General features: G+C 32.7%; 1 protein-coding gene across 1 annotated transcript in view; it reads right to left on the bottom strand.

Moving 5' to 3' along the window:
* Positions 1-5401: 5401 nt before the first annotated feature.
* Positions 5402-27365, bottom strand: part of MDGA2 (MAM domain containing glycosylphosphatidylinositol anchor 2) — a gene marked incomplete at its 5' end in the record, with an annotated part of 518288 nt that continues 496324 nt past the window's right edge. Inside the window, 3 exons of the mRNA XM_019630047.1 lie at positions 5402-7338; positions 10145-10250; positions 21525-21655. Of these exons, the coding sequence (XP_019485592.1) occupies positions 7250-7338; positions 10145-10250; positions 21525-21655 (326 nt within the window). The remainder of the gene's footprint in view (positions 7339-10144; positions 10251-21524; positions 21656-27365) is intronic.

The following is a 27365-nucleotide window of genomic DNA, read 5'->3' as shown; positions in this document are numbered from 1 at the left end:
CTTCCAGCACCCCCAGATATTCCTGCATCGAAAAGACCTTTGAGGATAGGCAAAATCCCTCTCTTGTACATGATTTTCGCAAACTAAATCAATGAAAGAGATGCATGTTTATTTCATTAAAAAATTATACCACTCACTGTACTACTTACTTTTTTTTCAGTTTCTTAACAATTAATTATTGTGTGGTTGCCACATACTAGCATTGTACCATTTTTTATTCTGGGCTCATTGGCCTGTTGAATTGTGTGAATTTTGGAAATTAAAACATGTAATTCAAAGCAGAAACAACATAAAATAATGAAAATTAATAGTCCTCTCTGTTCAACACTGTTTCCACTTTTGAAAATTAATTTATTTCTCATTATCTTGTTCCATGTGTAAGAATCAAGTTTTTGCTATCTAAAATATTACTCAGAAGTAAATAAATACCTTCTTGTTTTTATAAATCAAATTATTATATAACTTTAAAAAAATGCATGTTTAAATATACTTCATTTCAAGTTTAGTGGATGATAGGATCCCAAGCAACATATATTACAACAAACTCTAGAAAGGAGCTAAGTCTTTGAATTTAGTTATAGCTCATATGGTCTCCTTAATGTAAAATTAAGCGTAATAGTCTATGTAGTATTATTCTCATGTGTAATGGTGGCATCTAACACAAAACATGCAGACTTAGTCTCATTTTCTTTTGTTTAACCAGATAATGATTGCTGGCAAAAAACATTAACAGCATTGACCCTTTTATTAAGAATAATAATTGTTTTCAGTTAAATTAAAAGTGCCAGAAAGTTGTGTTGCAAATGCTTAAACTGGCTTTTCAGTTGCGTTGACTCATTTTTCTCAGTACGAAGGAGATAATCTTCTGTCTGTGAAATTTCATTGATTTTATAACTAAAAGGTGACATTGCTGCTATTGCCTAGATTTATTAAATAAGTCTGTTCTAAATATAGCTCTAGATCATGTATTAATTCAGTAATCATTAATTCAATAATCTTTATAGAATCTAGGTAAGTTGGAAGTTCTTAAATGTGTAAAAAGTTATAGTTCTTGCCAAAGAGAAGGTCACAAGTTCAGCTGGGAAGCAGAAAAGCAGACAACTAAAGAATACTTGAAAGGAATAAATTAAGTATGGGTAAAGTCCTTAATTTGTCTATTAGACCAAACAGCTTATGGAGAATAAACAGAATGTTAATACGTAGTTAGGGGGCAGTTGAGTTGAGGTTTAAACATGGTTAATGTGTCTGTTAATGTTAATTATATTTGCATTTCCAAAATTTCATGGCTATATTAAGACATATAATACCAAAGACAAAGAGAAAACTAACCTAAATAGGCAGTAGGGAAACAACAATAAGCAAGTTAATTTTTAGGATTCCACTTATGCTGTGGTTCATGCAAATCACTGTCAAGTGTATTGTTTGTTTAACTCAGAAGACCCACATAGAGCCTACACTGCACCCATGAAATATGTGATTAAAACTACCATCTTCAATAACATTCGAGTTGTTAATCTTCAGTCAATTACTTCACATATCATACAGAAGACCGGAGTTACTAAAATGAGCCATAATTCTTAATTTGCAGTTCATTCAGGAAGATTTTAGTGCCTACTTGTTTAACACAATTTATAAATGATCCCTCACAAAGGATGTAAAAACCAACACATATCTTTAATGGGCTAATTGTGCTTCACTGTAGTGTCGAGTCTATAAAAGCTTTTAAATAGTGAGAGAAATGATGACATTTTCATCTTAATTTTCATATATAATTGCCATTTAAATATCTTCTGCTTCTAACTTAAGGGCTTATTGACAACAGAAATTTCCCAAAAACACTAATAGAGTATTTAACATAATTTTATTTATTGAAAGAAAATCCAAGGGAAAATAACATACAGCTATCTAAAACTATTTAGCAGAAAGAAAATATCAAAAGGAAAAAGTTAAATCTAAACTTTTGAGATCTAAAATGTAACTAATATTCAATATAAATTTAACACAATGTATATTTGATTAAACTTATACATTTAAATATACTGATGAGACTTGAGAAATAAAAATGATACCCTGGAAATCCAGGACAACAATTAAGAGCCATAGGAAAACAAATTGAGACTAACAAGCTAATCCCTATTTCATAGAATTTTCCATCGTTTTATTGAAAAATAAGAATACATTTTAGCTCAACTCATGGAAAATTAGTACAGTTGAAATCAAATTTAATCAGTTGTAAATATTCCCTTGAGAAAACGATTTCAGTTTCTACTCAGAGTTTAACCTCTGCCCTACTCAAATTTTTGAATTCCAATTCCTTATTTTTAATATACTCGATGTGGGTTCAGTGCAATCACCACTCATAATTTATTAAGCTTTATATTAATAATGTCAAAAAGTAGTCCATAAGCAAATATATGGAATATTTTATCTCTCCTTAAATTTCACTTGTTTCTAAGCAGCCATGAACATATAATGGATTGATTCTGAACTGACATACTTCACATTAAAATTTCAAGTCTTTAATTTTTACCTTTTCTATGTAATAACATATATTTATTTATAAATATTATGGATACTCAGCAAAGAACTTTTTGTATCAGATTTGAAAAAAGGTCTGATCATTCTGTGGTAGCTTTTCTCCAAAGCTGAAGTAGAAAATGCCAGAGACATTGTTTTTTAAAAAGAAGCACTAAGAAAACTAATTAAACTAGTTAGCTATAAAGGAAACACTGTCGGAAGGGAAATAGCTTGGGATTGAACCCTATGATTTGATTGTTTTCACAGAAAATGTAATAACTCCTCATTGAGATCAACTACCCAGTTGCAAGAAGAGTATACCTTCTGCTTTGTTGAGACATAGACGAAGCAATTAGTAAGAAGTAGTCATCAATCAAGAAGAAAATGAATTGGGAGTACAATTTTTCCAGTTTAAATGTCTGTTTAGATGCCCTGGTCTTTGAAAGGCACATTAAAAAAAAAAAAAAAAAAGCTTTTTGATAAAGAACATGCATTCGAAAGAATCCTTTAAAATCACTCTATCAAAATTAGATTAGTTGTCACCATTTTCCAAATCTATAATCAAAAAGAAAAACAATATAGATCACGAAAAATACTACAGCCAGTTTCACACAGTCTTAAGCATAGAAGTAAACTAATTAATTGTTCTTCAAATTACACATTTTGACAGATACGTTTATTACAAAGTCTAAAATAAAAATGCATGTTTGGTGAAAAGTTAGTGCAGTTGTCATTCATGTTGTGTCTTATTTTAAAATATAAAAATAAAGAATGGGATTATTGTTACTATTTGTAACATGATGTAACTGACTAGCTGGTTTGTAATTCTGATGATTAAAATTATCATATTTTATTGCCATGCCACAGTCAATTCTGTGATATATGTGAAACGAAGTACCATTAGTTTAGCCCATTACATCGTGGTGTACCATGCATCTTTCAAGTCTCTTAAAGAAAATGTAATTGCAGGCCAAACTTCTAACCTACTAAGTACTATGAATCACATGAAACTGAACAAAACATTTTTTAAACCAGGGATACATAGCATATTGTAATTCATGATGGTGTTAAAAAATAGGTAGCAGGAAAAAGAAAAAAAAAACAGGGCTAGGTATGTATATAATATATGTAAGAGAAGTCTCAGATTTTTCAAAAGCACAAAATAAAAGTTATGTTATTTTTAAATAATGTATAGTCGATGAGTATTAAGCATAAATTCTACAGATGTGATGGGGCTATTATTGAAAAGTAATAATATTGGGCATGATTGGGCATAAAGTTTCCATAAAGTTATGGAAACTTTAGTGAATTTCAATATCTAATAAGATGTCATCAGTTTTTGGATACACTATTATTTTATATATCACTACACGGAATTGTTGTCAATTGTAATTAAAATAGGTCCAATTGCAGAGACATTAAAATGTGGAGAAACAAGCATCTTTGAACTGATGAAACAAAGTAATGCTTCTAATTAATCAGAGATCAATTACTGGATTACATAGTCTGATCTCTCCCCCAGAAATTTAAAATCTCCATTGCCTGATGTCTTCCTACAAGAGAACAAAAAAATATTGACATCAATAACACTTAAAATACATTATCAAAAAGGAAAAGGGGGAATATATTGGTGAGTTCAGTTCGTAATAAACACAAAAAATATTAGGAAAAGGAAGGCAGTTTGTAAACAGGGGTTTTAAAGTTGTCATTATTGTCACTAATATTTAAGAAGAGACTACTTAACACAATTTATATTTCACTTATCCCAACTTTTTTAAATGGCCTGCGTTTTTATCCATTGAAGCAACTAAACATTTCATCTGGAGTGAAAACCATTGCTTCTAATTCTAAGTTTGTTGGTTTATATAAATGATTCAGAACCCACTTGAGATATATATTTTAATTTATTACCGTATCAATTAATCTGATTGCTTTGCAGTTCTTCTGATTGCCCTTTGTTCTTGGCACTCATCAGCAATTTCTCAAAAAGTTAATGAAAATTAATTTTTGAAGTACCAGCCAGTTCTCATGAACTTCGCAACCACTGAATATTCTTACTGTGTGAAAAGTTACAGAAAGACCTAATATCTTATTAATGTTTAATAGTGGGATTGAAACTTTCCCTTACAGCAGTCTTTTTGTGTAGTTTTACTTAGGAGAAAAGGAGACTTGACTGTTTTCCTGGAAAGGACATATGTTAGCTAAACGTTCTGAATGTAGGTTTTTTAGTTTTTTTGCAAAATTCTCCCTCAAATCAAATTAAAGATCAAGAAGGCAGCAATGAGTTAAGCCTCTCTTTAGATCTAAAACCTTTTTATTGATATTACCGGAGTGTGCAGAAAATCAATTCGAAAAGATGACCCACTGATGTGGGATAGTGGAGAAGACTGGTTAGTTGCCACACAAAATGCAAGTCAAGGTAGAGGGAGATTTAGTAAATATTAAACTGAGTGCCCCACACGTTGTTAACTTAGTAATCTCTTTGGTTTGATAAAGTAGATGGGTGACTGTAAATTTGAAAAAATTTCAATATGCCTGATTTGTTCAAATTCATATGTTTATTCTGTTTAATTTAAACGACTTGGTTCAGCTCAGTTCTATCATTACCTAGATATTCAGACTGGTCCCCTCTTTAACTATAAAAATACACATTAAATTTCAAGTTCATATTGGTTTCATATTTTACTTTCAAAGATTTGACATTTTTTTGTACATGTATTACAAATATGGAAGAGTGCATCAGGGAGTTCCTATTAAAATTTCTTCCTGCAGATGTTAAGGTATATGACGCACTAACTGTTTATCCCATGGCAACATCGCTGATAAATTGTATAACTAGTCTCCTTTCGGTGAATAGTGAACATTGCTCGACAAACACACATACTGCTTTTCATACCTTACCTGGAAAGAGGCTTTATTGAACATAGCTGTAAAATTATCTTTTAAGTTGAATTACTGAATTTGCACAAACATTTCTACAGAATTTTTTTTAAAAAAATCAAGCTGTGTCATTTTTCCACTACATTTTGTTGTGCTTTTATATTAATATTTGTAAATGTTATAATTTAATACTTATATCCCAATTACTTGCATAATCAGTTTTTTTTTAATCCTGGGGTGTTGAAAGAACATATAATAATAATAATAATATTCTTCTTTAGACAAAAGTCTTTTTAAATGAAGTTAAAAGCTGAGATAATTTAAGGAAAAAAAATCTTCAAATTTTCATAACCAACAGGTTTAAGTGAAATTTACAATGCATTGGAAAACTGGCTGGTTAAAGGTATGATTTGTCCTCAGGTAGCTCAAAATCATTTTTACAGGTTTTCATTTTTTTGTAAAAGTGTTCTTTAATCTTTGTAAAATAATAAAATAATATTTCACAATTTGCACAGTCTGACTAAAGGGCAGAGGCATATTACCCTCAGTGTTTAGAATAAAGCCAGATATCTCAGGCCCAGTTCCGCTGTAGAGTTTGTACGTACTGCAATCACGGACATTTTCTTGTTCCCTCTAAAGCTAGGGCCAATTTCATTTCAAATGGTGGTTAGAGTAAAAAAAAATCACTCTTGTGTTTTACCATCTTCTGCACTAAGTATTATCTTAACCTTTTGCTCTGGTTGACCCATTTAATAACCTGGAAGAAAAAAAGCGTTGCTCCCATGTCTGGTCTCAATGGAAGTTATTTTCTAATGGACAATAAGCCGAAAGGCCATGGCCGTCTAGGAGGTCAAACCACAAATATCTTGTCTGCATGGGCTTACGACGCAGCTTCGGTCCTTTCTTCTTCAGAAGCGGCTGTGTTGTCTCGCCTGTAATTTGCACATTTAGGCTCTGTAGTTTGTTTACAAAATAGTCTTACACAAACCACTCTTAGCAGTGCAAGCTTCTGAGTTGAAAATTATTCAGGCTTGTTTCGTTGAAGGCACTTGGTTTCCATGGCAATTTATAAAAGATGGTGGTTTGGTTTCTTCATTGGAACAGATGACAGTTTGGGTGTTCAAGTGGCCGCGAGCAAACTCCGATAAGCCTGTGTGTTATGTAAGCCCAGGTTTCCCATCCTGGATAGCAGTGCATGCAAAAAGAGACAGCATACGGTTATCTAGCTTAGCCATGGGAGGAAAACAAATAAAAATCAGAGAGGTAGGATGAGGATAAGGTGGGGAGGAACATGAATGTTTTAAATAATTCTGCGTTCGGGTTCTTTTCAAGGAAGGGTAACAACCAAAGGTGAAAGGGCCTATTTATTTCTCTACAGAAAACCTTCTCCAAAGGAAAATAAATGCCAGCTCTTCACGTTACCCTGTTTACAATGAGGTTTTTGTTGGCAGGCCATTAGGTTTCCATGGTAACAAGCAAACTATTCATTTGAAACAAAACCAGCCATGACTTTGTGCTTTGACAAGAATTTCTATAGCTCTTTTTTTTTTTCTTTTTTCCAGAGTTCAACCAGATGACCAGATGATGCTGTAATCTTTTTAACCACAAAAGCACCTGACGGTCTCTTCTCTACTCAGGTCAAGATTATCTTTTACATGTAGTTTGGAATAAGTTATACTTCCATGATGTCTTTTTATCCCCAGTGCTTAAAAAAAAATTTGTTTTATTATTTTATTTTTGAGTCAGTAGTCAGTGGAGGAATCTTTGGTAGTTTGTATTTTTCAATGTCCATTTACAAAGACTCTTCGTGCCAGTGCCTGGTGAATCTTTTATAGCCTCTGCCAGGATAAGGTCACCTTCGAGGACTTAGGATAGAGATGAGGACGATAACTGGAAAAAGCCATATATGTACTAAAATTCCAACAGCACCATCAACGGAATCTAGAGACAAGGAAAATAAATGCCAAGAAACAACAACAAAGAAGAATAAGTATTCCATGCAACTACCAATACAACTTTGGTGAACTAATGAAATAGTTTTGGTATATGGAAAACTTTTGTTTCGGTTTTATTTATCAGCATCATTTCCAAGACAGGTGAAAGTTCAGAATATAACTTGGATACGTGGTTAGGCATTTGATAAAATAAACATATTTGCAGATTTAAATTGATATAAATGCTATAAAAACTTGTTCAGAAGATACTTGTGTGGATTTGTGGCCGACGTCAACCTCAGAGCTCTGCAGGCCACATAAAAGCACGCACACAGAAAATTCTCAGAAATCTTAAAAGGTCAGTTTTTTTTTTTCAAACTTCCAGAAGTCCTTAAGCTTAAATGGAGAGAAAATTTACTCTTGATGAAAACTAGGGAGGGATCCTTATGGGTAAGGGAATGAACTACTGCAAATACTGGATTATATGTGTTTCAATCAGTCCACTATGTATGAATCAAGTACATAATGATCTGGTTAGTGTAATTTTTAGAAGCACTATGAAGTTCATTCTGACTGAAAAATCTCTTCCACCAATCTGCCTTGAAATTCTTCCTATAGCTGGTATTTCAGCGAAAGCCTCATGTCCAGGTGATACTTTTCAGAATACATACCTTACCTAGATAGGCTAACACAAGTAAAACCAATAATTCATTAATCTTGCTTAAGTTTCAAAATGGCTCTCACCTAGGAGAGGCTGGGTTTTGAAAATAAGAGACATCCAATCTCATCTTCTGATGGTGTGGGACATAGTAACATTTACTTTGTGCCTGAGAAGCGTTGAGAGACTGAGCAGTTAGGAAGAGGCTTTGAGCCTCCAAGCTGGTTTGTACTAGAAATTAACATTAACTTAATATGCATCAAACACTCTTCATGAAAATAAACTTAATACATCATAGTTAAGTAGATACAAATGTAACAGAATACTTTCTCATACCAAAAAGCATATTTTTGTTTAATTAGGATTATTTGTTTTCCTTAATTTATAGAGGCTAAATAAGAGTAACTTTAGTACATATAGATGTATCTCATTTAAAACAGGCACACATATCTTTGGACTTAGTAGTTTAAGAAAAATGAAACTATTCTATTATGCAATAATAAAGTCCCTCTGGGTTTTCACACTCATTTCACTGTAGCTACTCTTACCATTTCTGCTTTCTCCTTTGGGAGTAAATTATGTTCTCTTGCTTTCCTCATTTGGAAAGTTTAATTCAACTTATTACATTTAATTTGTAATATTTTTCAGTGATTAAATTATCAAAATGTATAAGATGGTAACTATCTTCAGTTAATATGTTTCTGTCACTGATTCATGTTGTGAAATCAAAAGAAATCCATTACCTTCTGAAGAGAAAGCATGCTTTTTTTGTGTATTTGACAAACCTACTTCCTTTGATTTCAGCTACTGGTTTTCTAACCAGTAGTTAGAAAACAGGTTTTCTAACTAGCAATATTAGCCAGACACAGGGAGAAATTTATACTAAATGTGTTACTTGAAATGCTAAGTGTAATAACAGGAAGGTAAAACTATGAGAAAAATGGCTCATTGTTATACACAATTTTAGTTTTTGTCTTTTTACAATGTTTATAAATGCAGTAAATTGAGTTCACATGAGCAATCACTGGGTAGCTGTAGAAATTCGACTTTCAACATCTAGACTGACATAATTTCTCACTAAATATACTCAATAAACAAAGACTGAATTGCTCTAGACTTATACAAAATGGATTTTCATGCTACTTTTGTGTGTGCTAAATAATTGATGAGTTATTTTTATAATTTTAGTTTGATTGATACCTCTTTATATGACCACAAAATTAAAGATTCCAGATGTTCCTATGAAAACCCTTCAATTGGAGGAATTTTTAATGGGACTGATTTCAGATTTCTCAACTTCAAATGGATAATATAAAGGTGAGGATTTTGAGAAGCAGCTCAATACATAATTCTGATGCTTTTGGTATTACTTATTATTTTTATTTATACCTCTTGTATTAAAAAATGGATTTGTGGTGAAAAATAAAATTTGAAGATATCATTAAATTATAATGTTCAAACTGGAGCAAAAAGTGAAACCAAATTATTAAACAATTGAATGTAGTGCAGGTTGAAGATGATTAACTATACCAGGAAAAAAGAAATAAGGCTACCCCATTACTGAATATACCGGGGATGCCAAGAAAAATGTATACACATGACTTGTATTCATCTTTTGTAATCAGTATATATTGAGTATTACAATTTTAATACAGTTTTTTCCTTTCTTAAAATACGTGTACATTTTTTGGCACCCTCTGTATATACTAAGACTGTTCATAATATTGAATCTGTTAAAATGTTTAGCAAAAGTTGAACTTACGAAATACCTTCATAAACTGAGGGAATAAAAACAGATGTGTTTATATAAATGTGTGCTGAGTATATACATTAACCAAAAATTTTCATAAAAGTTAAAAAAATCTGAAATTAATAATATGAATTTAAAAATACTTTAAAATCTTAACTAAAAATCAAAGTGTGCTTGCTGTACAAAGACTTAAATGAAAATTACTTTTATTTATCTCAGGTTAAATAAGCATACGGTTGAACTTAACATTTTGATTTTAAAATATCTTCAAAATTTTAGGGTCTCCTATAAAAGAAATTCTAAATAAACAAACTAAAAACATTTATTCTTATTGGAATATATTAGTTTAATACTAATTACATTACTTTAACTTCCCATCAACCAAATCCAAGAAGAGACACTTACTCTTAGTTGTTAGGTCTTGTTTTGCACATTCTCCTTCTGCAATTGATACATCATCAATGGCAATGTCACCTTCTATTCCAGGACCTCGAATACCTTCAAAAATGAGCTAAAAAAATGAATGAAACAAATCTAAATGTAGAGCTTTAATTTGCCAAAGAATTTCTATTGAGAAATTGAGGAGTAAAAACTAAAGTTGTCAACAAACCCAGGCATTTTTTATTCTTGACGATCTTCAAAATTGTTACTGAAAAAACCAAAACTATCTTAACAAAACCAATAAGGAGATCTTCTTTGCATAGTATTAGTTTCTCACAGCAAAAGCTCTGTGTTGATTTAAAAACAAAACTACACTTAATTGAATAATATAATAAAAGAACTACAAATTCTATTACTTTTTCATTTTCAAGGGTGAAGAAAAATTTTTGTTTGAGGGGTATTTCTCTGAAATAGATTTCCTCCAAATTTTCCTAAACATATCTCATAGCACTGGTTTTCTAGAAATATTTTAAGAAATTAATCAGTTCTGGCTTCTTTACAACAATATTGTGTTTACCGAAGCCCAGAGCAAGGGTTTACCATCTCTATGAAATTGTTGGATCTTTTACAAATACAGTGAAGAGGTTCCTTATATTCCCATGTGTTATAATTTTCCTCTATGATTTCACTTTTGATATTTTATTTTTAAACACTTGAATATACTTATGGGTTTATTTATGTTGAGTGTTTAGTAGCCAATCTTTGAATCTCCAGTATCTAGAACTGTGGTTGGCACTGAGGCTTGCTACACAAGTGTTGAATGAATATATGAATGAAATCATCTCCCCTTATTGCTAAATTCTGGATACAATGACAATATAGGGAGAAATAGCAAATTATTAATGTTATAATAATTATAGCAATTATTATTTCATTTTTACAGAAACAAGACTCTATCAGAATTTTCTCTATAACCTCCCAATTACTCCTTGCTTCCAGCAAAATCTTTTAATCCTTTTGATACTAAAAGGCAACCTATGCATTTTGTGATTATATTCCCAGAAAAAAATTCTACATGTCAAAATGAAATACCTTGTTTGGTCTTTCCAAAGAAAAATTAGCTTAACAAAGAGCTATTTCAACATCAAGCTGATGAGTGCATTTTAACAGACTTTCTAGCCTTATCTTATTGCAACAATTTAGAGTGAAAGCCGATACCAAAATTTTTGTTTTTATTTTTTGTGTGTCTTTGATAGTATCTTAATATGGCTTGTTAAGGCAAGTTTGTGGTGATTTTCAGAGAATTTAGGCATCCTTTAAGAAGAAACTTTGATCCATTGGTCTTTGATACACTATCATAATTTTATCAGTTGAACTCTCTAATTAATAAGCAGAGAAATTAATTATCAATTCTTGTGTTGAGTCCCTGTTTCCCACTTGAATATATTAAGGTAAGGATAATTTTCATAATTTGAAGGAGAAAAAATTTAAGAAGTTTTTATTACTATATTTAATTCCTGTAGACAGGGTGTCCTGCTTACTTATGTTGAGATAAGTATGTTAATAGTGTCCAAAGCCATTTCTTTGGAAATCATCCAAAATGTCCTATATTACTGAAGCTACAATAAAATGGCAGGCCAACGTTAAAATATTCAGAACCAAGTTGGTAGTCTACAAATTCTCAGTCCTCAGAATTGGCATTGAAGCATTGCTTTGTTTGTCTAGAAATAATGACCTACATTTGACTTGGAAGGTATCTTAGAAGTGGCTAAAAAGTCCTCAGAGGACTATTTAAATCACAAGTGAGAATTAAAAGAAAACAAACATTAGTATAAACATTCAAGAGACTGAATATGGAAAAGGAGACGCCATCTTAATGACTGCACAATTTTCTACCTTATATAATAGATATAGCACAATTCATTTAACCAGTTCCTTATTGTTATTGCTAGACATTAGAAATATTTTCAGTTATTCTGAACAAGGCTGAAGTGAATATGTTTCAAAGCATTTTATACAGACTTATTTAGGGCACGTGGCTCTTTAAGGTCCTTAGAAATTGCAGCTGTCAGAATTCTTTCAGTGAGAAGGCACTGTCATTTCCTAACCATGTGTTTTTAAGTCTTTTGGGTATTTTCCTTTTTTTAATATATGCCACTTACCTGGTAGAAAATCAATGTTAGAGTAAGCTCAGTGGTTTTCCCACTCCCTGCTAAGTGTTAGTTATGTGATGCTGTTTTCTCTCCTGAAGATAACAACACGAATGGATTGTTGTCTTGGAGAAAGTCAGAACTCATAGATTCATGCTGCTATGAGTTCCATTCCACAAAATCAAACATTCCCTCATTGGACACAAGGCTAATACTTTACCGAATACAAGTGGAATGCTGTTATCACAAATTTTTCTTTTATGCAGGCATTTTAAAGGATCGAATTGAATAAAGTATTGATTTCTGCCTCTCACTCAAGTTTTAATTGTGGAATGAAGCAAGAATAAGAATGTATTACTCAGGGAAATTTGGGATGATAAAGAGAACACCTCCTCAGTCACCAAGAGTTTTAATTTTAAAAGCTGAAGTGAGAAGGGAAACGGAGTGAACACTGCTTGCAGTAGAATACAGGGTTTGCAATGTAGCCTCAGCAGAGATAAAGGGATTGCATTCCCATGGGAAGTGAGATGTCAGTGAAAAGGCTAATAGGGTAGGTTAGAATGATTTGCACCTGCTCGCACTTGAACTTTGAACAGAAACTGATGTCAAACCCTTTATTGGGAAAGGTGCTCAAGAAACAGGCTTGGGAGTACATGGATTTTCCATCTTAGTTATGTAGAGGTGAGTAGGGAATACAAGCATCCACAATTTTTAAAATTTAAAATACATAATTATTTTCAATAAGGTCTTGTTACTTGGAGATAAGTGTCAATATACAATAACGGGGTTATTAAAAATCAAAACTAAAATGTGTAACTCATCAAAATCATTCCTGAACTTTTCAAGGCTGCCTACCCTGGAATGATCCTGTCAATGCCCACAGCATTTCAAAATTTCTTTTACTGACTCTAAAGTATTAAACACTCCTTCTTTCCCGATTAATTTCCTTTTTCATCCCTTCCTTCTGCCTCCCTTGCAGCTTTATTAAAAAGGTGGGACCCAGGCTTATGCTAAAGACAAAAGTCCCCAAGCAGAGAGGTTGTGAAGGATGCCACCACCTTCCTTTTGGTCAGATTGAGAAGCAGTGTTGAAGAGACTTTCCTGGCAAGCATCAGAGTCCATTGACTCATGTAATTTAATAAGTGTGCTGCTGGCATGTTGGCAATCTGTTGACTGTAAGTGTATAGTTGGTTGAACAGCAATGATACAAATCATCAAAGGTCAAATTCTTGTGCATCCAGAGATCTGTCTATATCTAGAACATTTTTTATATGAATACTTCATTCCTTTGTTGACCTGAATGAATTGTTACAGTAATAAACATAAATCCGTTATTTACATTTATCTGTACAACTATGAATAATAGAATTTGTCACTGACTAAAGCAAGTTGATTAGTTTCTATATAAGCATAGCAAGTGTTTTATATACTGTGTGGAAATAAATAAAAGAATCACTAGTAGTTATTATTAGAGTGATAAAAATACTTTCTGACAATCAAACTCTTGGTACATTTATAATTAATGTTTTTAATATTTATTTGTAATTTTGTGATGGCAGGAAATCTAATCCAATAGGCCAGAGAAATGCTATATTCTTCCTCAAGTTCTTATTGGAACTGGAAGCAAAGTGTCCTGAGCAGTATGTTTGTTTGTTTCCTTTTAATTTCCACAGCAGTTTTCTATTGAGAAGATATAGATTGTGTTAACTTGTCTTGACTCTCACAAATCAATATTTATTGCATTGTTCTGTTTATGCTCTGAACTCCATCTACAATTATATTTTTGAATTATTATAACAAAATTGTATAGATTTTAATAAACTCATAAATGGCTTCTAGATTAAGACCTAAAGGGATACAATCTTCTTTACATTATTTCTGACTGTGAGGTAGATAACAGAAATAAAATGTACAGGTATTAAATTTAAAGAATGTACTGTGGCCAAACTTTCAAGTGTTTATATTAATAAAAATAAATCCTTGGCGGCCAACTTCTTTCTCTCAAATATAAAAATGAGAAACTATAGCAATTAATTCCAATCTGAGGTATCTCCACTTGGAAGATATGATCTGTATGCAATGTAAAAAAATATGAATTATATTCACTTAGAAAAGAAATGCTCTCTAATTGAACAGGTTAAAATTATGCCATATCTTTATGAAGTACCATCAGGATTCTGACTCCTATTACATTCCATAGATGAAAACATGTGCCTTTCCTCTTCTGTACTTCTGAAATGCATTTGGTTTAATTGCCATGAAGAAGGAATTAACAGCATCTAGTTACTCAGGGAGAAATGCTGAAATTTTGGTCTCCTAAAAGAGGGTTCAAGTTATGCCATGTGGCAATGTAAAGAGCGTACAGTTATGTTGATATTATTTTAAATGCTTTTCCTCACTGAAATGACAAATTCAAAATTTTGATATTTTCACAGTGTGTGTGTGCAATTCAGCAACCTCTCAGTAGGTAAGCAATACTGCATAATCAGAAAGTTAACTCTTGGTGGGTAAATTCAAGTGGAAATTTTGAAAATAAAAACATATGTGAAATTCTGTATTAGAATCATAGCACACAAAATTATTTCATTGACAGTTTTTTACATATATTATAATGTTTTGAAGCATATACATATAGATGTCAATGCAAGAATAGAGATATAGATGATACTATCAAAACTTGTGTTTAAATATATTTCCTCAGGAAGAGAAGAAGAGATACATGTATTACTATTGAGCTTAAGTAGAGAAGGAATCAAAGAATATGGTAATATTCTGATAATATGAACTCAATGTTAATGGTGCCTTCTGCAAATGTTCATAATATTATTTCTTCCTGACAAGAGATACATGACTTCTGATTATTGTTGCTAAGGCAAACACAAAGCCTAAGAATGCAGTTTGAAAACTGACAGTACAGAACACCTGGATAAACTTCAGAATAGAAATAAATCTGAAAATATTAATTAATTATTAATTAAATATTAATTAACATTAATAACTTTACCTTTATGTTATTACTGGTTCAGCAAATAATTGCACTACCTTTAACCAATCCAAAGGATATCTGAAGAGAGGTGACATTATAAACTAGGTGATGTCTACAAAGGAGGATAGTATTTTCCAGGTTAATATTATTCTTAGATAAATATAAAGACAACGTGATGTCATAAGAGCACTATATTCTCTTTTCTAATCCCTATTCTATACCAACGATTTGTGTGATTTAAGATAAATTGTCTCAATACCTATTTCCCAATCTTTAAATGAGGTTATAAGAATAGATCTCCAGAATTACATTCACCTATAACTAAGAAAATGAAAAGACAGCATTTTGTGTCTCTTAATGTCTCTGTAGCTTTCTTCTAGAAAACATTTTAAATATACTATGAAAGAAGTAAAGTACAGAGGGCCGGCTGAGTGGCTCAGTTGGTTAAGAGCTCGCTCAAGAGTGTGAGCTCTGAGCAACAGCAGTTCGAATCCCAGCCTCAGCTGAGCAGCTGCTGAGCTGCCAACAGGTGGCAGGATGGCTCAGCTAAAAAGAAAAAAAAAAAAAAGTAAAGTACAAAACAAAAACAAAATGGTTAAATGTTTTCCTTGGTGTAGAATATAAAATATAAGTGAGATTTCAAGACTAACACTCTATTAATTTTACTTTTTTTGGAAATTTTGCTAATCCTTCCAAATATAGCAAAATATACTTTATTACAAGCACTGATCATGCTAAATTAATAGAAAAAGAGTCCCAAATAAATTTTAGTATGATAAAACTTCTATTTTTCCTGCAAAGCACAACAGAATTTTATTTGCAGCTAAGCAAACTAGTTGGACACACTCAAACAAAGGACTTTGTAAGTGGTTATTTTTTAAAGGGTTTATGGCTCAAGTTAATTTAAAGGCATGTAACTCCAAACAAATAAAACAACGTAAGTGTTAGTGAAACAGGCTCAAAATCACTTATATCTCATTTAGAATTCCAAGAGGTAAGAGATATACTTTCCACTTGAATTAAAGACATCTGAAAATGCCACAAAGCTACATTTGAATACTAATAAAACTTAGCACAACTTAATTTACATGATAATGTATTCCATACAATTGTTATCATGCTTTCCCGGTAGGCATTACATACCAAAGGAAGTATTTTTGAACTTGGTTCAAAAAGGTTATAAACAATTTTTGAGTAAAAAAATACTTAGTCTGAAAAAACTTCAAAACAAGAAACTCAAAAACAAAACAAAACAAAATGGTAGGATCTAGTGTTTCATGTTTCCTTAACAATCAAGATTTATGAAATAAAAGAAGGTCCTTAGCCAGTGGACCTAGAAATACATTAGGGAATGAAACAACATAGATATCTACAAGAAAACTATGATTTTATTTGTGTTTATTTTCCATTAGGTAATTTAAATAGCTTAGAAATGCATTGATCCAAAATTGTTACCTTTTGATTTGCTTCCAGCCAACATAGGGTAACAGGGACCAGATGTATCTTCCCATCTGAAACAACTAAATAACTGAACAGAATTTATGAAACTATGATAGGGTACTGGACATCAGGTAATGAAGAACAGTGATTCCCGAGAGATGGGAATCGAGTAAGGTGATCCCAGCGATTGTACCATACAGAATGTTCTAGACCATGAAGCGAGTAGAACAAAGGGGGAGGCTGGGAGAAAACCTGAGTTGAAGAATGGAGCTGAGTCCAAGGCACCTGGAGTGTGCAGGGTAGAATGCCAGCAAAGAAAGGGTTGCATAGAAAGAGAGATCTGCAGTGGGGCCCTCAAGTACCCACAAAAGTACTGATCAGGACATGAATGTGTGAGGAAGTTACCTAAGACCTGGAAGAGAATCAGAGGAATATATTTTAGGTAACAGTACCCAGCTCACACAGGACTTGGAAAACCTCTTAATTCATGGGGCATTACTAGAATGCTCAGATGACTCGTCCTTAGTTGTGTGAAATAATTAGCTGTATACCAAACACTGCTCTGCTCTCACCTAACAAATCCGAAAAGCCAGACCAACAAGGGTTAAACTGTTCCCAAGAAACTTTACATCCCCAATCAAGTTCAAGAATATTTACAGAAATACAGAAATATCCAGCACCTACCAAGGAAAAATGCACAGTATCTGAGACCCAACCAGACTACCAGACATGCAAAGAAGTAGGAATATAATGATTTTTGGAATAAGGAGAAAAAAAAAATCAATCAAAACCAACCAAGAACTGACATAGCTGTTAGCATTAGCAGACAATGACATCAAAACAATTATTATAACTGGATTTCATGTGTTCAAAACATTAACTAGAGACATGGGCAACATTTATTTGAAGACCCAGGTTGATTTTATAGAGATGAAAAATACAATGGCTGAGATGAAAATACACTGAATAGTACTGAAGGCAGATTCAACATTTCAGAAGAAATGATTAGTGAATGTGAAGACAGAATACAAACCATCCAAAAAAAAAACAAAAACCAAACCCCCCCAAAAAACACACAATTAGAAAAAAATTAAAAATTTAAAATCATTAATAAACACCTTTAAGGAGCCTTATATATGTGTAATTGTAGTCTTCAAAGAGGAGGAGGGGGAACAAAAATATTTAAGAAACATTAGTCATAAAATCCTTACGTTTTATCAAAACTATAAACCCACAGATTCAACAATTGCAATGAACCCTAGCACATGAAAAAGGAAAACTATACAAGAGCACATCATAGTCAAATTGCTCAAAACTAGTGATTCAAAAGAAAACCTTAAAAGCAACCAAATAAAAGTCATATTATTATATATAGAAAACTAAATATAAGTGTCAGCAAATTTATCCTTGCAAACAATGCAAACAAAGACAGCTGAACAGCATCTTTAAAGTTCCAAAAGGAAACCTTAAAATACTATACTCAAGAGGAAATAGCTTTCAAACAATAAAGGTGAAAAGGACTTTTTCAGAAGTACAAAAGGTGAGAAGAATTCATGTTTAGCAGACCCACATTACAATAAGTGTTGCCTAAAATCCTTCAGGCAAAATAAAATTGATACTAGATGGAAACATGAATCTACAAGAAAGAACATAAAGCACCAGAAATGATAACTACTTTGGGCAGCAACTAAGGAAATCCAGTCGGATTTCTTGGTTGGAATGAGGAGAAGAGCTCATTATAGTGAAATTCTCCCAGGTCTAACACATTGTGAATAAAGCTTTATTCATTTGAACATTCTTGAACATCTGCTTTGAATATTCTTGTAAATCTCTTTGTGTGAATGTAACATGCAAATTGCTGAGGCTGCAGCCAACTTGTTATTTGTAGTGACTTGTAAAAATGTTTTGCTCAGAATTGACACGGACCACATGCTTCGTGGTAACAAAAGAGTAACACACATCTTGAAATGCTTTTTAGTCAACAATTCTGGGAATGGGATGCAGTAAACTAAGATTGGACAGATCACAAAGAAGAGCAATTCCACTCTGTGAGATTGCAATGTCCAACCTGGAGCCGGCACTGCCTCTGGTTTCTTGCCTGTATGGGACCCTTCTCAGTGCTCATAAGGGCATTACCTTCAGGGCTCTCCCTGTTGTAACATCCTGAATAAAGAATTCATTCACTTGCAAAAACAAAATCTACACTTTTTCTAATGTGAAAATGAGAGAATAAGATAACTATTTGCATAAATCATATAATAACTTAATATCTGCCTGTAGGTCATTCTATGAATCGTGAATAGTGAGTAATTTTAGTCAAGATGGTGGTTTTACTAATTTCCTTACCATCTTATGCAAATTTCTCTAAAGTACTCTGTCATGACCAGTCCGTTGGACTCAACCTGCTTTCCAATTTTGAATATCACCGTCTTTGAATTCTGTGGGCACCAAACTATCTTGGATCGCCTTCCCTTTAACTTAAAAAAATACCATACAACTGAACTCCTTTTCCACAGTTCATGTAAATAATTTCTTAGTGTTCTGTGTGCTTCCATCCTTTAATCACTGTTCACATACATATACTTTTCCTTGGAAATATTAAGCACTCCCACAGTTTTAGGCAGCACATGCAACCTGATGACTCACAAATGCCTATGTCCCCAAAGCTTCAGATAAACGTATACAACAACCTTGTGCACATCTTTAAAGGTATATTACCCAGGCGTTTTTATTAATATGCCCAATACCTATATTCCTCTCTGAAGCTTATCTCTTTCCCCCTCCTTGTTATTTAAGAGAAGGGGGAGCATAAACACTACCCAAGTACCCTTACTTAGAAAGTTCTTAGTTATTCATGGCTACATCTCAAATCCCCAACATAAAAATGTTCTGCTAGTATTTACACCTAAACGTAATTTTGAAATCATCCACTGCTTTAAAACACTTTCCTAGTTTTTTTCTTTTATGTGGATTTTACAATGGCGTCCTACTTGGTTTGCCAGCCTAATTTTACCTCCATGAACCCGACTGATGCAGCATGTCGTCCCCTAGGTAAAATCTTTTAATGCCTCCCTGTTCCTTAGGTTCCTTAAGCTCATATCACACTAGTCTTTGATTTATTTTAGTGAACCAAATTCTAGGTAAATGTCTTTCGGTTTCTCTGGCAAATCCTGTGGTATATGACCTCGATGTCTTTTTTTACTCTGCTGCAATATTGTTAGCCCTTTCTCTCCTTTGCAATCCCTCTCTTCAGTTCAGTTTTCATCTCATACAATAAACTTTTCTTGACTCTTCTATAATCTTTTTGATTAGGTATGCTCACAGAACCTTGTGCATATCTCTGTTAACTGCAGTCATTCCATATGTGATGTATGTGTTTAAATATGCATTTCTGTTTCTGAGGTCAATAATAAGTTTTAAATCTTCATGCCTAGCAATGTGCCTGGCATACAGTAGTGGTTCAATGAGTATTTATTGAACTGTTGTCAATGACACTAAATGATTGTCCTGAAAGTGTCCAATAAATATTTATTAAACTGATGTCTATGACAGTAAGGATTATCCTGAAGAAAACATTAATATAACTATTCTCTTAAATACTTATTGTATACATACTTAATAATTTTGTGCTGGCAAAGCAGTCATGTAGGAAGCAAAAATATGTCTAGAAAAACATCGACTTTTTAGAAAGAAGGGCTCTTTGATGTCTATAATGGGTATGTACATTTTAACATTAAGGTTACTTTTAGCAGTACTGCTTTGGAGTTCTGACTCCCCCGTTTAATTTGGTTTAATGATATAGTGCCATGCCTTCAATTTTCACAATTGTATTCTCCTTCATAGAAACAAAATGATTCCCAGGGTCTATGATTTGAGTAGCTTTTATGTGATTGTAAATAATCAGCTAGTCTTATTCCATTATTTTTTACTATTGTGAACAACTGTATGCATTTTTATCCTCCTGGTTAGATTTAGAAGTGCAATTTCTAAATAAAAGCTGTTAGAATTTTGTAGATTAGATTACAAGAAAAGGACATCCCAGAAAAAAAGGGGGGGGGGCATATTGGAGCAGTCAGATTTTCCATACCCTTACTGTATATGCCATGAAATGCTTACAAAAGTCACCAATAAGGAAAACAAACCAAAAAACAAAACTCAACCTGAGTATACAATATACATATATGGTTATTAAAATCACTAAAAGTAGATTCTTTTCTGCACTGAAATAGTTTCATGAAATATTGTTTCTAGCCATAATGGCCATTGTTATAGTCATTAAAATTTCTATTATATATTTGCAGCTCACTCTCTTCATTCAATCTAAGCTTACTTCTTTTCTATATAAAAACAAAGAAAACTTGTTTAAAGTTTTCCGACTTTGTAATCAAAGTGATAAATTACTAAAAATGATACTACCTCAAAGAGATACAGTTTGCTAAAGTATATAAAATTGCATTAAGTAAAATCCAAATAGATTAATTGAGAATTGATTATGCAGCTTCCATAAGAACCTATTTTATTTGTCTTCAGGGAACAAAATATGCAAGCATGATTTTATAGAAATGCATTACATTTTCTCCAGGGAAATGGCTTGATGGACTATTATTCAAACATATTGCTTGATAGATGTTAATCAATAAAGGAAATGGGCATTTTTCTTTATAAAACAGCTTTCACAACTAAAGAGAACCTTCATCATATGATTTCTGTGATGCTCATATCACAGAATTTCTGAATATTCACATTATAACATTTGTTCAAGGCCGGCCTTTAACGTTCGTTATGCTCACGTGCAGCCATCTATCCACAGAAATGATTGTTTTCTTACCTGAAATGAAGTAATTGGATATATATTAACATGAGCCTCATTCCATCGTTGTCCTTTATTCCCACTTGAAGACCACAGTGGATTCTCTATCTTTGTCTGTCCTTTCAAACGTAGATAAACATTTAAAACACCTAAAAATGACACAGAAATTTTATTTTGCATATGTGTTTTTGCTTCAAATTTGTTTCTCCTTGACCAAACCTTGACCAAAAAGGTGCAGAATACTCTAGTGTCTCCTCCTGTCTCCGCCTCTCACTTCCCATCTCTCTCTTATGACCTTTGGCCTGAGTGGCAGGACCCCGGAGATAACACTGTCCTAATCCTTAGAACCTGTGTTACTTGATAAGAATGACAAAGAGGTTTTGCAGATGTGATTAAGGATCTTGAGATTGGGAAATTATCATCTAGGTGGGTCATAAAGGTAATCACATACATCATGATAAGATGGAAGCAGAAGGGGATTTGATATAGGAGAGGTCATGTGAAAGAGAAGATGCTATGCAGCTGTATTTGAAGTCGGAGGAAGGAGCCACAAGCGAAATATAAGCAGCTTCTATAATAGAATCTAGAAAAGGCAAGGAAACACGTTTTTCCCGAGAGCCTTCAGAGGAAACCAGCCCTGCTAACGCCTTATTTTTAGCCCCATTATACTCATGCTGGATTTCTGTGTTCTGAAACTGTAAGATAACACATTTGTGTTGTTTTAAGACACAGAGTTTGTGATAGCTTTTTTGTCTTGTAGAAATTTATTTAGTGTGATAACTTGTTTCAGTGGCCATGAGAAACTACTATAGCATGTAATCATGTACTGACTTACTTGCCCAAAGTCTGACTCTAATTAACTGTGTTGCTTATGTTATCAGTTAGCATCTCTTTTTGTTTACTTCATCCAAATCTCATTTTCTTCTAAAAGAATTATTTGAAAATAAATGAAAAATAGCTTTGTCTCATAATCTTATATATCTCTGTCAACATTTTCAGGTCCTGCACATACTAATAATAGTAATGATGATGAAACACTTACTTCAGGTAAGGAATTCATCCTCTCAATAATCCTATGAAGTAATTCCAACTATGTCCAGTAGAGAACATTTCTCCAAGGCATAATTCTAACCACTAAGAAAGAACCTTCTGGCTTTCTTATATTCAGTCAATATTCCCAATTGCTCTTCTCCCAGGACTCTGACATCCCCATCCCTGTTCTGCTGTCAACTCCGTTAAAGCTGCTATGTTGCTATATATATACATATTGGTTTTTCTAGTCTTCTACGAGTAGAGAGTAGCCATTAGGGGAGCCCCATACAAACTTCTAGCGTCAGCCCTGCCTGCCTCCTTTCTGTTACCTTGACTCACAGATCCTAACTACTTTAGCTGCCCAGCACTCTGATCTCTGCCTCCTAAAGTTTATCCTTCAGAATTTTAGTGCAATTTTGTCTCATTCTTTAGACGTAAGACCACACGTATTTATATAATTCACATATGCATAAATATGAATACCCACTATTTCAACAACAACAAAACTGCATTCTTCACATCGCTGCTGTCACTCACTAGCTGGATGACCTTGGCTTAGTCTCTTAATCTCTTTGTCTCAATTTCCTCATCAGGTAAGTGATGATGTTAATAGTAGCTAGCCTAAGGTTTTTGTGAGAATTAAAATGAGTTAAAATATGTAGACCACAAATTATGTGTCATACATGGTCTTCACATGTCTTATTATCTATCAAGATATTCAAATAATATTTCCTTATTTCTCTAGTGAGGCATTAAATTATATTAACACATTTCTTAATGTTGAACTATGACTATATCACAGGAATAAATTTCACTTGGTAATAGACTACTATTCTCTTATTATGGTGGATTCAAGTTGCTAGCACTGCATTTAGAAACATGCATATATATTTCTACTACATAACGTTCCAGTTTTCTTTTTTATTTTATCTTTCTATGTTGCATTTTCACTTTTTGCTTCAGGATCCATTATTTTCTATCTTTTTTCCCATTAATGTAAGAAATAATCTCCAGCTTGTCCTCCATAGTACTGATTTTATTTTCCATAGTGTAGATTTTGTTATTTTGTTTCTAACATCATCCTTATTCAGCTATTGTATTATTTATTATGTTACAGTCTTTTCTGATCTCATTAAGCTCCCCTTTATTTCAGTTTTTTATCCAGTTCCTTCTTTCTGTTGGGTCATTGTTGTAGCATTCTCATCTTTTATTGTTCCATAAAGTTCATATTCTTACGTATTTTATTGAAAACATAAAGCATACACTGTACAAATTTTACTTTCACTTGAAATTGCAGTCTTTTTCAACAATATGTGCTTCTTTTACAATGTTAGCCTCATTTTGTACTGTGAATCTTCTTTGGAGACTCTCTCTCTCTCATTTTATTTTACTTTAGTCACCCTTAAATATCTTTAAATAATGCTAAGTTATCCCGTGTTTTTATCCAAAACCACTAATGGAGCGTATTTTATATGCATACAATGGGTTGAATTTTGTTAGCTCCTCCTCTAAGATCTAAAGCTGCAGGACAGGTTAACTGAAGTTTCAACAATCTGAGAATAGTGGAGAAGTATTGATGCCTTTGGGCCGTTTAAGAGTTGAACTTTCTGTGATTTTCCCACTGTGCTCGGAGAGTCATTGTGGCAGGGAATAGCTTTTGGAATCCATCTTTCTATTTTCCTTTTTAGTGTGACTCAACTTTTCTTGCTCGTTGGTGCTCCATCTGCATCAGAAAGGCAACTGTGTGTCAGAAGGAAAAGCCACTACAGAACTTTTTCTGTGTGATGTAGTTGCCGTATACATATTTTTGGACATTAATCCACAACAGGAAGGAATTCCCAGGAAATCACGCTCAAACGAATACCAAATTGTATTAAACACTAAATAAAGTAATATTTTTTTGAGCCTATTAGTTGTCATTGGACTAACAACATGTTATGTAGCATACACTTTTCAGAAATTATTTGAAGAAATAGTCTGTGTGAATCAATAGGAAAGGACTCCTTCTCTATTGCATGGCCTGTGTCTGCTATACCATATGGTTATATTAGTAGTAACTGACTGGGTTGAGATCATAGTCTCTACTGATTTATCATTACACTTTACTGCTGTTTCAGAAAGGAACACAGTTATCTTTTTATTTTTTAGTATTTATTAAATGTAACCCTTTAGCTTCTCTACCTAGTAGAAGCCTTTTGATAGTTTGCATTTAATGAATGAAGGATATCCTCACTAAGCTACCATTGCTGTTTGTTTCATATAAAATTTTCCAGTAGATGCTTCAATAAATATGAGGTGCCAGTGTGAATAGATAGCAGTGAATGAATTATCATTTTATAAATAAGTCTTATTTCTCTTGGGTAGCATGAACTGTTATTTTGATAGTGATAGGAGTCAATCCTGTCATCAAATCAACACATGGGAATTTTTGTTAAATCTTACTAGAATGGTAATACTTTTTTAGACCTATTAGTTGTAATTAGACTAACAAAGTAGTGTGTGTTATATGTGTTCTAGAATTTATTTAAAGTAATAAATACATGCTTTAATGAAACATATTAATATATATGATTTACCATTGTTATATCAATAATAATAGGTTATTATATTAACATTGAACATATTGTTCTCAGAAAATATGCTTTGCCTGCGAGCAGGTTTGCATTTTTAAATTAACGTTTTCTTTTTATGTATGTAATATAATTCAAACTTGAATTATTTCAATTTATATTTATTAAATATGTACTATGTGAAAAACATTTGTCCTAGGTCTAAAGAAGCTAGATCTGAATTATCTCAGATTTTGAATTAGTTTTGGAATAGATTATATGAACTACATTCAGTTGTGGCTAGTTTTTATTTGAAAGGGCAAATGTTGTTTGTTTTATAAGAAAAGGACAAAAGAAGTATTGCTGATTGAAATAAATTCATCCAAATACATTTAATTCTTATTCATGTGTAAATAGTATTAATTATATTCCATTATCCAAATCAATGAATACCTACTATTGATGCAACAGTCAGTTTTAGAGATGATAACAAAAGCAATATCAATAGACAAATGATTTTAGAAGGTTCTTTTCCCAAGCAAGTTTACAGTTTTTAAGTGTATAAAAGAGAATTCAGTGCCAAAAGTTATACAAACTTCCATTCAGAGCATCTTGGTCAACAAAATTTGAACTTGTGAAACAGAATAAAGTGATTCAAGAGAAGTTATATTCAGCAAAGCTGATTCAGCACACTACTAGAGTAAGAAAATTTCCAAGTGAATATGATGGATTGTGTTAATACCCTTTAAAAGTAATTTTCAATTCTCAAAGGCACCATGTTGATGCTTTAGTGAGCACCAGATATCAGTAGGTATGAATTTAATCACCCCCAAGGGTTTTCAAATGCTATGTAGTTCCATGACACAAGTTTGAAGCTGCTAAGAAAAATGTAACTGTCTTTTTCTTCTCCTTGGTTTTCTAATTCTCCTCTTTTGATCACCACTCCTTAAGAGTCAGGTGCAAGAGCTAGAACGGAGTCTGTTTATCTCACGCTCAAGATTTGTAATCAGAAGAGCTAAATAACCTAGGTGTTGCTTTATGTCATGAGCAGTGAGCAAAGTTTTGGGGTTATTCATGGCATTATGTAATAGCATGATTCTTATTTTGATATTATTTCATATAGATTGTATAAAAGATAATGTGCATACACTTATTTATAATAATATTACCTACTTCTTTTCTTTCATTAAGTCCTTAACATATTTTGACTTTTAGCTATTCTACTATAAATATGTATTTTATATATTTTAGGTAAGTAATTTAAATATATGTCCTGAAATATGTATCCATATTTCTTACATATACTTGAAATTACCAAATTCATATAAACTAATTTGTAATTTAGTTTACTGCATGGCCTGGGGATTACTTCCATATAAATCACATTTTTATTCTAATCAGTAATACAGACTCATTAATTTGAGTTTCACATTTCATGGAAGATGAGGATGTGACAAAGTCATCTAGCTTGAGGCAAGAGCGATCTATATTGATAGGTAATTGTTAGTACTATTTGTTTTGTACCCACAGACAAAAAGGGGAAATTATAAAATCATTATTTTCTGCTTGAATAGAAATGCCTGCATGCATTCATTGTTATTTTTTCAACATAGTGTAATTGCAATGATATCTTAAATAAAAAAATGTGGGACTCCTGGGTCTGAGGGAGGAGGGGCCTGGGGGCCTGGACTCCTGGGTCTGAGGGTTATTAAAAAAAAAAAAATGTCACTTCATTTTCTCCACTCAGGACCATGACTTCTTGTACCTACCTGAATTTCTACATTAGCATAGAGATAAATTTTCCTAAAATGTAGTTTTCCTCAGGCTATTTCCCTGGTATATGTCAAATCCCTTATGGAGACCTTGCCACTGGTTCTACCACTTGCCCTACTCTGCCACGAGAGCATTCTTACACTGTGGCTTCTTCTGTTATTTACATTCTCTAACCTTTGCTTTCTGCTCACTACTTACATATTTTGGAAGATGGTTTACATTTTTTCACTTCTATAGAAGTTATTTTAACTGCTGTCCTCAGCGTTGTCTCTCTTGTTGATCCAAAGCCTGGGCCTTTCATGCATTTCGATGTGTATTACTTTCTGGCTTTTAATTTATTCAGGAATTTATTACCCCAAATAGATGATAAGCTATTTGGTGGGTAAGAACCTTCTACCATAATTCTCTTTTATCTTCTATAGAAACTTAGACACCACTAGGCACACAGCATGTGCAATTCATCCGAGTGAACAAAGATGAGTGAATTCAAGACCTCAGGGTAAAA

The sequence above is a fragment of the Hipposideros armiger genome, unplaced genomic scaffold, assembly GCF_001890085.2.
Source record: "Hipposideros armiger isolate ML-2016 unplaced genomic scaffold, ASM189008v1 scaffold_885, whole genome shotgun sequence".
Taxonomy (NCBI): domain Eukaryota; kingdom Metazoa; phylum Chordata; class Mammalia; order Chiroptera; family Hipposideridae; genus Hipposideros; species Hipposideros armiger.
Note: the sequence above shows the minus strand (reverse complement) of the source record. Positions and strands in the feature narration are given on the sequence as shown.